Source organism: Neolamprologus brichardi, chromosome 22, assembly GCF_056152115.1.
Source record: "Neolamprologus brichardi isolate AB-2024 chromosome 22, ASM5615211v1, whole genome shotgun sequence".
In the NCBI taxonomy this organism is placed as follows: domain Eukaryota; kingdom Metazoa; phylum Chordata; class Actinopteri; order Cichliformes; family Cichlidae; genus Neolamprologus; species Neolamprologus brichardi.
In genome coordinates, this window is record NC_142124.1 from 5,451,403 (window position 1) to 5,463,623 (window position 12,221).

Here is a 12,221-nt window from a genome sequence, read left to right on the forward strand (position 1 = left end):
CCTTGTAGGTTCTCAGTCATCTAGGTCAGATTGTTCTGCCACTATCTACAACTCTTGTGAAATAAAAAAAATAAACCCACAAACACACAAGTGTGTTGCTTCACAAGTCTAGCAAATGTCCTTTAAGGTGCTTTTAACATGATTTGAGGACCTGAGATCTGTCAAGCACAACAAATGCTGCGCGAGACATCTCTTACTCCCTCTTGTGGTCTTTTCTAAAAATAGTCACAAAAAACATCTTGATGCATGCTCAATCATCCAGGTAAGTAAATCTCCAAAAGTTGGTTCTGTTCATCTGAACGTTTTCTCCCACTGAAAACGCTCCGTCCAGATGAACAGAATCAACTTTTGGAGAGTCACAAAAAACATTTCTGTGTTTGGTAACATCACTTCTAACAACTTAAAACCATTTCCTTATAATCTTGTTACGGTCAATTACAGAATATACAGAAAAATCATCAACACTTTGAAAATAATTACCCTTTATTGAGGATTTCACAACAGCTGCAAGTGTTTTATTTATTCTTTGTCATCAGCTGAAAAAAAGAGTTTGGTTAGGAATGTGAAAACTGCTTCTACTTTAACAAACAACCAGGTGAGAGTTTAATAATTTCAGAGTAATTATGTTGCCATTTGTAGCACATGCGTAAAAGCCACATTCACTTTTATTGTGTGGAATGTAAAAATATTGAGATTTGGTACATTCAAACTAAACAGATATTAATCAAGTAGAACAGAGAGAGCCACACCAGCACTGTCTCCACTCTTTCACTCACCAAACCCTGAAATGAACAGAAGACCTGTTACATCTTAAACTGATATGGATTCAGATGGAAAATGTTTCTGACTTAGAGGGAAGTTACTTGTCAGCTCAGCATGTAGTTAGATGGCGGCCGGATGGTCGATGTAGTGAAGATGTTAAGTTGATACTGAGCCGTTGTACAGAAAGAGTCCACATCCACGTCCTTCCCTTTCTCAAAAATCCTTCCAGCCGTCAGTTTCTTTAGTGGAGCAGTGTTAACAATCGAGAAGTTACCACTACTCCTCTCAAAAACCACAAAGTAGTTATACAAATCAGGGATGTGCGCATGAACTGCTAAGAAAAACAGACACTACACAACAAAAACATCAGTTTTTCCACTTTCCATCAAGTAGTGGCGTTTGTGCCAAAATACAACTCAATTTAAAAAAAAGAAAAGAAACAAACAAGGAAACACAGCTTTGACAAAAATAATCCACATGATCTCTACGTGAAAAGGCTTTTTTAACCGTTTGACCTCTTCTCTCTGTCTCTCCATCCCCTGTGCTGTAAGAAGTCTGTGCGCTCTGCAGCGCCTCACTCGTACTCCGCGATCAGCACCATCATGCCAACTCCGAACAGCAGGGCAAGAATTTCCATTAGAGACTGGCCGAAACTGGAGCGGCCCGCCAGCAGCTCTGGGAGCACCGTCACTGTGGCGATGTAAACGAACCCGCCAGCCGTGAAGGGCAGGATCCAGGCGGTGGCAGCGGCACCCACACCTTCAGCCAACAGCGAGCAAGCTGTCCCAGCCAGAGCTCCCAGAGCGGTCAGCAGCTGTAGACACATGGCCTGCAGGCAAGGACGGAGAAGACAATGCTTCATTAATTTTCTATAGTTTTATATATATTTTTAAAAATCTTTTAAAGAGAACCAGAATATTTTGGTCCCCATTCTTAATCCAGTATATAAATGTCTATTTTTTGCACCACATACTAGGTAATCTGCACTAAAAATAAAAATATATATATATTTAATTACTATTGAAAAAATATTTTTTCTATTTTAAAGCTAAAACCAGAGATAGGAGTTTATTCAAATCTTACAATTAGCTTTAAATATGTTGCATATATTCCAAGAGTACAGCTGTCATACTGTGCATATATCAAGGGCTTTTATTGTGAAAGAAAAGTGCAAGAGGAAGCTTGTTTTGCATGTGTGGACCAAAGCAGCTTCCCTGTACATATCAGCAAAGATCACAGCAGCATCACACAGTCAGGGTGAATTTGTACCAAAAATATTTGTTTGGCTTGTTTACTACTTTTTGTCCTTATCTTTACTATAATTTTAATACCTGTACAGTACTCTGCTTTGGTAACTATTGTCCATGATCAAAGGAGCTTGCAAAGAAAAGCGTCTGGACTTCTTTAAGTTACTTGAAGACGTTTCACCTCTCATCCGGGAAGCTTCTTCAGTTCTAAGGTCAAATGGTGAAGAGTCCCAGATATAAACCCAGTGGGAGTTTCCCCCCACAGAGGGACAAAAGGACCCCCTGATGATCTTCTAATCGCCTGAGCCAAGGTGTGAAACTGGGTGTGGGTCCCAATCAGCCAGAGTTTCGGGTGAGTTTATTGTGAAACCTGGCCCCACCTTATCATGCGAATTCCTGAGGTCAGATGGCCCAGGATGTGAGTGGGCGTGAAGGCGTCTGGGGAGGGATCTCAAAACTGGATTATAGATGGCAGAGAGTTGGTGTCGTAAACCACCGCCTCTGTTCATAGATGGTCGCTCACAGTGGACATAGATGCTTCTTTCACTCCTCTTTCAAACCATCTGTCCTCTCTGTCCAAAATGTGAACATTGGCATCCTCGAAAGAGTGACCTTTATCCTTAAGATGCAGATGGACAGCTGAGTCTTGTCCTGTGGAGGTGGCTCTTCTGTGTTGTGCCATGCGCTTGTGAAGTGGCTGTTTGGTCTCTCCAATGTAGAGGTCTGGGCATTCCTCGCTGCACTGTACGGCATACACCATCATCAGGGGGTCCTTTTGTCCCTCTGTGGGGGGAAACTCCCACTAGGTTTAAATCTGGGACTCTCCACCATTTGACCTTAGAACTGAAGAAGCTTCTCGGATGAGAGGTGAAACGTCTTCAAGTAACTTAAAGAAGTCCAGACGCTTTTCTTTGCAAGCTCCTTTGACTACAATGACCTGGATGACTGAGAACCTTCACAGACATATTGTCCATGATGTAAATATGTAAAAATTGTGTGTGTTTCTGTTCCGTGTCTTGTTCTGTTTGTGTATGTGGTTGGGTTTTTTTGCTGCTAATACAACCAAATTTACCCTTGTGTGACAATTGAAGGATTAGTCTATTCTCTCCAATTTCAGCACCACTATGGCCTCTATACCAAAATTCAAGAGTTTCATGGTTCAAAAGCACAGTTGCCAGCCAGACCACAGCAGGTTTTCCACTGTGTTTTATGGGGAAGGTGGAGCAGTGGCTTCACATATTTAATGACTGTGGATGCTGTTTGGGTTGTCATTTAGAGACTAAACTGACCACGAGACAAGATGTGTCAGTATGTGGGTGGATAACCATTTCCTGATGAACACACTTTACAGTGTAAATTAGAAAACTGCATGTAGACAGGCTGTCTTTGTTTGAATAGTTCTTATTAATTCCTCCTTGTATATAGTAGGGCTGGGCGATATATCGAGTTTTTAAAAAATATCGATATATTTTCATACGAGATATAAGATGTGACAATATCCTTTATATCGATATAGTCCATGTTACGTTATAATTATACTTGTGGAGCCACAAGTTTGCCTCTCTTTCGTCCACTTTTGTCTCTGCGCAACGTTACTCGGCCTCGCCTCTCCTTCACTGAACACAACTCCCCCTCCTCCCCCATAGCTTCACCTGCAGGCAGCGACAAGATGGACACGGCAAATCTCCGTTAGCGAGTTGTGGAGCTGGACGGCGTCAACGTGTTAGCGAGCTAACCGCGCTAACGAGCTAACCACGCTAACGACATGCAGCCCACAGGGGCTGCACGGCCTAAAATCCTTTCATTTTCACAAAAGTTGACAGCGCGCCTTATGTATAAATTCTGGTTGTGCTTATTGACCGCGAACCGATTTTAGGTGGCACACGGCGCTTAGCAATCTGTCAAAAAATGTTTTAGTACGACTTTGGTAAGCTACGGAGCTGCAGCGCTTGATGGATTGTCGGAGCATTACGGCTACCGTAGTCTGGAGCCTCGCGGAGTGATACGTACTGTGCTTCAACGTAATATTACCGTATTGTGTGTGTATAAGGGTCATAAAGAGGATTTCAAACTCAAGGCTGTTAGCAGTGTTGCCAACTTAGCGACTTCGTCGCTATATTTAGCGAGTTTTCAGACCCCCTAGCGACTTTTTTTCTAAAAAAAGTCTTTTTTTCTAAAAAAAGTCGCTAAAAAAAGACGTGAAAGCGCATATCGCTTTTACTCTCAACAAGCAGCGGGTGCTGTAACGCAGTCAGTTCTTCTTTTACTCTTATGCTGTTTTGTGGATCACAAGGTTTAAAACTACTTATAAACACACACACACAAAGTAACTCCACCAGAGTGCCTATTTCGGGTCACTTTTGCCGGTCCAAGCCCGGGTAAAGGAGCAGGGTTGGAATTGTGACATTAAAAAAAAACAATAATTGCTAAAATAAATTTAATTTGTAGTTCTAAATAAACTCTAAATGCATTTAGGACGTTTTTTACTCACTTTATGTCTCTTCCACGATGTTATTTCTCTCTCCAACAACATAGATTACAATTACATTAGCATGACCAATTATGCAAATTAGGTGATGACGTCATTTAGCGACTTCTAGCGACTTTTAGGACAGCCAATAGCGATTTTCCTTACTGAGGAGTTGGCAACACTGGCTGTTAGTCACGCAGTAGAAGTTTGGAACAGAGCAGCTGGGAAATCTGTCTTTGTTATTATGCTCAGCGTCTGTTAGTTTACATTTTGACTGCACAATTATGAGCTTTTTGTTATGCACAAAAACAACATTGTTTTCTTTTATTTATGGAGCATGATTATTTAATAAATGCTGATAATTTATTTTTGAGTAATTTCTTCATGTAAATTATGCTGTATGTAAATAAAAATGCCTGTGTGACATCTGGGACACAGTGTGACTAAGAACTCTCTTTTTGTTCTTAACTTACGGCTTTAAAACAATATCGAGATATATATCTTATATCGCCACCCAGCTAAAAAATATCGAGATATGAATTTTAGGTCATATCGCCCAGCCCTAGTATGTAGTTGTTGTTTTCTGCTTCTTTATACTTTGTTAAGTATACTGACAAGTGTGTGCACACTGTGTCAATGACTTTGAGACTTTTTGCAGCTTTTTCATATTTGGTGGTTACCTTCCTCTTGGTGCAGCCAGACTGGACGAGGATGGCAAAGTCTCCGATCTCATGTGGGACCTCATGGAGCAGGATGGTGATGGTGGTGACGGTGCCCACAGCTGGACCAACCAGGAATGAAGCTCCAATTGCCAAACCATCAGTGAAATTATGTGTGAAGTCAGCTGCCAGGTTTAGGTAACCAGACACCTTGATATCTGCATTAGTGGAAGGAACAGTGAAGACCCGAAAAATATGTAAAGTGTTTACTGGCTCATGGATTGATGCAAACAATGAGCTTTTTATGTTTCAAGATTCCCACAAAAAAACATAAACCCAATAAAAATGTGAACATTCTTTCCTCTGACACACACATTAAAAACTTGATTCCAAACAGATTTTGAAAGACCAAGAAAACATGTTTGCAGCTTGGTTCTGTTTTGTGTTACACACAGCTGATCTCTGAAGCTAAGCAGGGTCGGGCCTGGTTAGTACTTGAATGGCAGACTGCCTGGTACCAGTCTGTTCACCATCTCACATGTGAACATGTTCTGTTTTATCCGCAACTTCACATTTTTGCAGATTCCAGACAATCAAGAATCCAACCTCCGTGCCACGTTAATTCTGTCCCAGTTCCATCTAAAGTGGGAATTTGGAAATTCAGAGTTCGCCAAAGGAGATTTTCCCCCTTAAAAAGTCAGAGCAGCCATACCACAACCCAACTTTACAATCCAAGATGGCAGCAATGTGAATAAACAGTAGAAAATGTCATTTTTACTACCACTATTGTGTAGTTATGACTCGTAAAAATAAGCCACACACAGGCTGACGCACACAGTGACCAGGCTCTATCAGTGAACGCCCTGCAGCAGCATTTTTAAGAAGCTCAAAGAAGTGTGGGTGTGTGCAGGTTCAAATTCTGTTTGAAATCAGTTGCTTCAGCACAGAAACTACACTTCAGTGCTTCACCTGTACTCTTTTTCTCCTCTTTCTTTGATGGTTTCTGATCTTTGCTTTCTTTCTTCTCCTTCTTCTTTTCTTTTTCCTCCTCTCCATCACTGTCCTTCTCTTTGGCAGCAACTGAAAAAGCCACACAGAACAAAGTTCAAAACACTTACAGAGAATAAAACTGGGGAATCTAGTGAACATGCAGTTTTACAAAAGACAGACTCCTGAACTGAAAACAGCAACAAAATAACATTTACTACAAGCAGAAATCTGGTTTTGCACGAAACTGATCTTTTAGGGCAATTTAAAAGAGTTTGATCAAAAGAAGAGTTTCCTCCAGCGTACCGTGAGAGTGTCCATGGGAGTGTCCGTGGCCATGTCCTCCCTTCAGCAGACGCACAAATTTTTCCACCACTAGGAAAGCGATGATCCCACCGAGAACCCAAAGACCCACAGACATCATATGACCATGGGCCGCTCCTATACAGGTAGGGAATAGAGAGCACTGCTTCATGAGCTCTGCTTGGCTTTAGAAACTCTGTTTGTTTGTTTTTTAAATCACCCACAAATAACCAGACAACATTAAAAAAAGGAAATCCCATTAATGCATACCGTGAGAATGGCCGTGGTCATGTGACTCTTCAGTTGCATGCGAGTGTCCATGATCCCCATCTCCGTGATGTGAGTGGGGCTCTGTGCAAAACAAATATGACACGAGGAGACGTCAGAAAGACAAAGTGAGGATCGTGCTGCTCTGTTTTTCTCTCTCAGCTGTTTAACAAATCTAAAAGTTAAAACCAACAGAGACACCGAGCTGCTCATTTTACCATCACGGGCAATTATGGCTTTGACAGGAGTGCCAAAGCTGTAAAGGCACCAGTATACCCTCCGCACGGGTCGCGTAGCACGCCGCCGCAACATCATCACGCAGTCACTTCTATTTAGCCGCTGCAGTATTCTCCTGAACGACAGGTGTCGCCACTTGGACAATAACACCACATAAGTGCTGATACAGGAAGAGAAGAAGTCAAAACCAGACGCAAAGACTTTGTCCAACTACAACCTTACTTTTTTCCATAAAGTGTCATATTTTCTAACTGTTGCAACATCTCTCGCTGTATATATGTGTTTACTTTTTCAGTGCCCGACGTGCAAAATCACTGGACTGAATATCACTGTAATCAATTAAAAACTATTGTCTCTGTCATACGATCTTTGTGATTAATGTGAGCATATTTGTGTGCTACATTGTAGCCAGTGCGCCCCAGGGTGGCTGTGGCTACAATGTAGCTGCCATCATCAGTGTGTGAATGTGTGTGAATGGGTGGATGACTGGATATGTAAAGCGCTTTGGGGTCCTTAGGGACTAGTAAAGCGCTATATAAATACAGGCCATTTACCATATTTGAAACACTTTATAAATACTTAAAACCTTCACTTACATAAACCTACAGTAAAGAAAAGAAAAAGGAAATGAGAATGGAGCTCGTACTCACCCAGAGCATGTGGTATGAGGTGGAGGAAGGCGTCACCCAGCAATCCACCAGACGCGAAGCTCAGCAGCACTTTGAGCAGATTCTGGTGCTGGTCGCTGTTGGACTGAACTGGGATCAGAAACAGGATGAGGAAGGGAGCTGCACTAATGAGCAGGGTGGCTCCGACAGCCTGCAGACAAAGATGAAGGAGGGAGTTTAAATTTCAAATGCTTTGTATTCATGTGAAAGATAATCCTTAACTCACTAAAGAAGAAACATGAAGGAAAATATATAAACTAGGAGAGGAAAAAAAAAAGGAAAGGATACAAATATAATATAAAATATAAGGATAAAATATAATATTCTGAGGTTTTTGTATCTGTCAGCACAGAGCTGATGACTGGAAAACAAAACTAAAGAGCTTCTGGCTCAGACAGATTTTGCCATTTGGATGCCGACTGTAACTCCAACTTTGTTCTTCAGTAGTAACAATGCACCACTGCAAGGCTGTGAGTCATTCAGGGAACAGACGGCGCATTCAAGTTCCTCAAAATAAGAAAAAAATGAGAGCCAGGGAAACTCTTTAGAGAAGATACAGATAAAGGCACACAATAAGTTGCATACAGATATCACCCGGTTGTGCAAAACTCCACAATTCAATTCGTTATGAGATCATAACGAGTCTGATTTTGTCTCAAGAATCCTGCTGCTTTGCTGCACAACTATAATTTGAAAAGAATGTAAACCATGATCAGCAGCTCGCAATAACAGACCTCACACTACAAACTAAGGCTTTAAAAAGCAATTTCATTTATGAAGCCTTTGCTGCTTGGTTGGGATCGACACTTGGCTTGAGCATCATACTGTGTATCTCACTACCAGCTTTGTGATAGTATCATAAAAGTCTATAACAAAGGTTAGCATGTTGTTTTGAAGAGCTTCGATGTTGTGCTGGGAGCGGTGGATTGCCATTTGTGGAAAGATTGCAGTTTGCTTTTTATTATCACATTCTTGTCTGTTCATGCAACACATCTGAAGTAATGCCAATAAAGGTGTAGCGCGCTCTGACAGACCTACCTGCAGTCTAGGAACAGTTGCACAGTTTTGTGTAAAATGGCAAACGTTTTTCTTTTCAAGCATCAAGGAGATAATCAGAGAAAATAATTCATGACATATTTTGTTTGATTTGTAAACATATTGTGATGACTGAATTTACAGTGCAGTAAAAGGTTGATGTTTCTTCTTTACACACAAAATGTAATCTGATTAAATACATGTGATTACTGGTGATGATAAATGGTAAAATGAACATTTGTTAATTATCTAAATAATCTGTGTATTTTCATATTGTTTTCTAAACTGTTTTTTTAAAACTAAAAATAAAGTGTATTTAACAAAAGTACTTATAAGAGTATAATAATATAGTTTTTCTTAGGCTGTGGCTATGACCCATTTATTGTTATTATTCACAGAAAATTTTGAATCTGACATTTGAAAGCTGTGGTTTACTGGAGGCTTATGAGACAGACGTTTCTTGTCTTCATGCTTTATAGAGTTTTACTGAGATGTGAACATTGTATCAACATACTGAAATCATCAGCAGGAAAAACAGTTTTATGCCACTATGATTAATTTGTCTTCAAACCCAACTGCTGAACCTAAACAAGCAGTCACTCACCTGTGTCCAGAGCTCCACCATGTTCCTCTTCTCTTTGCCCGCCTCCCTCTTCGTCTTCTCCCCTCCGTGTGAGTGCTCGTGTCCACCTCCCTCCTTGTGCACTCGAACAACATTCTCATGATGAGCATGCTCATGTCCGTGATCGTGAGAGTGCCCATGTCCGTGATCGTGTCCATGATCATGAGAGTGGCCGTGGCCATGATCGTGGCCGTGTCCGTGATCATGAGAGTGGCCGTGGCCGTGTCCGTGATCGTGGCCGTGTCCGTGATCGTGGACGTGTCCGTGATCGTGGCCGTGATCATGAGCGTGGCCGTGGCCGTGATCGTGCCCGTGATCGTGCTCCTCTTCCTGCAAGTTGGCCTCAGCGCTCCACTTGCTTGCTCCATGGAACATCTTCACCTGAGAGCCATGGGAGTGCCCATGGTGGTCATCCTCGCCGTGTGAGTGGCCGTGGTGGTGGCCGTGGGTATGTCCATGGTCACCATGGGAATGGCTGTGAGCAGTGGCTAAATGGGATGCTAACAACAGTACTGCAGATGTTGCCAATGTCAATGCCAGCAGACGTAAACAGCCCATATTAAAACCCTGGGATGTAGAGAAAAGAGAAGAAGACATCTAATAAATAAAAACTCAGCAGCATCAAAACTGAAGCCAAAGTGAGGGTGAAGAAACAGAATCTAAGTTTAAACTGTCCAACCAAATGACATTAAGGAAATCTTTAAAGGTTTGATGCAAAATTAACTATGAAATTCCCCTCTGTGGACAGTTTCCACATCGTTAAAAACAGAAGGTCAATCTGTTTGTAACACTGCAGTTTAATTTTCTTCAGGCTTAAGATTAAGGCTGCTGACAGACAGGGAAATGCAGCTGATCACGGTCGGGTGGACCACACTCTGAGTCACTGAACTGGACCTCATGACTCCGTTTGTGTTGTTATTGCCTTATAAAACTAACATGGCAGAAGTCAAATACAGAACACTGAAACTTTAACAAGAAGAATCCAAGACCAATGAGTGATGCAATAATGGTTATGTTCCTCATTTATATACAGTTATGGCTGTAACTCAGAGGGCATGTTTACATCTACACTCAAAGCTTCTCAGTTAGTCTCAGGCCATCTTTGTAGAGCCTACGACGTAACCTGTGTAAGTTGCTGAACTCGACTGGCATTTATGCTTGTGCCTGGTGCATTATGTGTTAATTTCTTTGTGGTCATGTCCTGATGTTTTATATATGGTGGTTTGTTAGAACCAGATACAATGTTGGGACTTCTTTCCCTCCTGGGTGCCCACCCTTTGTTTTGATCGTTTCTTGCAAACATATTTGTGTTAAGCTTTTTTTCACTTCTTTATACATTCCCTTTTGTTTCACCAGTCTCTCCCCAGGAATTTGCTGACATTTGTGAGTCTTTATATTGATGCTATGATTAATACTATTCCTTATAGTGAGATGATGATTGTTATTCTCTTACTGACAAATTCTAAAACTGAGGCGAAAAATTAGATGAAGGAATTGACTGTACTCAACAGAACAGTTAAAACAGTTGTGCGCTGCGTAGAGCCGATGTGTAGTTAGGTACATGTTTGGTTATGTTGTAGGTTATAGCATAGGGTTCTGAGGGGTTTGTGGTTATGACGTAGGTTTCCTGTTGAAGCACAAATCCCCAGTCACTCTTTGTTGCACTGTCTACGCATGCACAGACAGTGCAACAAGTTATTGAGCATAGTCCTCGATGTTATCTTTATTTAATCAGTAAACATCTAGTCATATTTTAGGATCACGTTCTGTTCATGGTGGGTTTAAAAATCACAAGAAGAACAGAGTATGAGTCAGAATCAATCTTTGGCCCTAACAGTTTATGTGATATCCAAGGTATTTCAAGAGGAAATTAGAAACTACGCATGTACAGACCGTGCAACAAGTTACTGCAGAAACGAGCACTTTCTTTAAATGCAGGATCCGAGCTATTCTCCAAGATCTGAGACGTCAAAAACTAAGCCTAACCTTGCATTAATATATCACTACGCATGTCATTCCGTGCGTCTTAGGACGCAATTCCAGTAAGAAATGGGATCCACACCAAATGTGGCGATTGATTAGTGAACTGATCAAGATAACAGCGAATTATCCTTAATTCGTCAGAGTTTGCATGAAGCCGTTGCAACTGTCCACTGCTGTGACTCCAGACTGAAGCTCTTCAGATCAAAAATCAAACTTTGTAGCTTGTGTTTTTTGTGCTTTTAGCTGGTTTGCTTTGATATAATACTGTAATACATCGCTGCATGTGTATGTATGTGCACCAGCATCTGCTGATGTGTGCTTGCAGCCGTATCATTTTAGCTGTGACGATACAATGAAGTGAAGGTTTGACTTTGATTGAGCTAGCTTTGTCTTCTCTTGTGATTGTTTATTTGCTCGCTGTTTGGTGGGTGAAAGTGGATAATCCCTGTGGAGAGCATCAACTTTAATCTCAAAGTAACCAGCAAAAGCCGCTCAAAGAGGACCACTGACCGCAGGTTTCAATTAGCTGTTAGGAAAGTCTGCTAGCTGGCTAGCTAGCTAGTTACTAAACTTGCTAGCATGTTGCTGCAGCAGAAGCAACATGTCTGAATGCAACATGATAACAGAAAAAAACAAAGATTAAAATCTTACCAGATCGTGCCAGATATGTCGGCCACTTGATAACCGTCTGTCCTGGGCTCAGAACTACCAATATTTCTGCCTACGTTGATGATGCTGGTGGCTGAGAATAAGACGTGGCATTTACTCAACTAAACTAAACGAAACCTCGCGGGAACGCGCGCGTTCCATTCAGAGTCTACCTCCTCCTTTTGTGGTGCTTTTGAGACACCTTTTTACTCACTACTTAGATTCAATTATATTTTTATTGCTTTTTAAACATTATAGTGGCATATTAAAACGTTTAACTCAAAATAAAAAGAGTACCATTTCTTATAATTTAAAGGAGATAACAAATTATCG

General features: G+C 41.3%; 1 protein-coding gene across 2 annotated transcripts; it reads right to left on the reverse strand.

Moving 5' to 3' along the window:
• Positions 1–397: 397 nt before the first annotated feature.
• On the reverse strand, positions 398–12,048 carry slc39a7 (solute carrier family 39 member 7). 2 transcript variants are annotated; one of them, XM_087835182.1, is made up of 9 exons: positions 11,892–12,048; positions 9,473–9,824; positions 9,240–9,442; positions 7,583–7,751; positions 6,699–6,779; positions 6,432–6,566; positions 6,108–6,218; positions 5,160–5,356; positions 398–1,591 (listed from the first exon to the last, which is right to left on the reverse strand). In XM_087835182.1, the coding sequence occupies exons 2-9, from the start codon at positions 9,813–9,815 to the stop codon at positions 1,337–1,339; spliced, it is 1,494 nt and encodes a 497-aa protein (XP_087691308.1). In that variant the 5' UTR covers positions 9,816–9,824; positions 11,892–12,048; the 3' UTR covers positions 398–1,336. The 2 variants fall into 2 exon arrangements, with proteins under 2 accessions (XP_087691308.1, XP_087691307.1); XM_087835181.1 differs by having other exon boundaries at positions 9,240–9,824.
• Between the last annotated feature and the right edge of the window lie 173 nt (positions 12,049–12,221).

Excerpts from the sequence above, each read along its gene's own strand:
- slc39a7 (XM_087835181.1), bottom strand. The coding sequence starts at position 9,815 with ATGGGCTGTTTACGTCTGCTGGCATTGACATTGGCAACATCTGCAGTA. Across the intron at positions 6,780-7,582 it reads CCTCATACCACATGCTCTGG|AGCCCCACTCACATCACGGA; the intron begins GTGAGTACGAGC and ends TGTTTTGCACAG. Across the intron at positions 6,219-6,431 it reads CTCCCATGGACACTCTCACG|TTGCTGCCAAAGAGAAGGAC; the intron begins GTACGCTGGAGG and ends TGGCTTTTTCAG.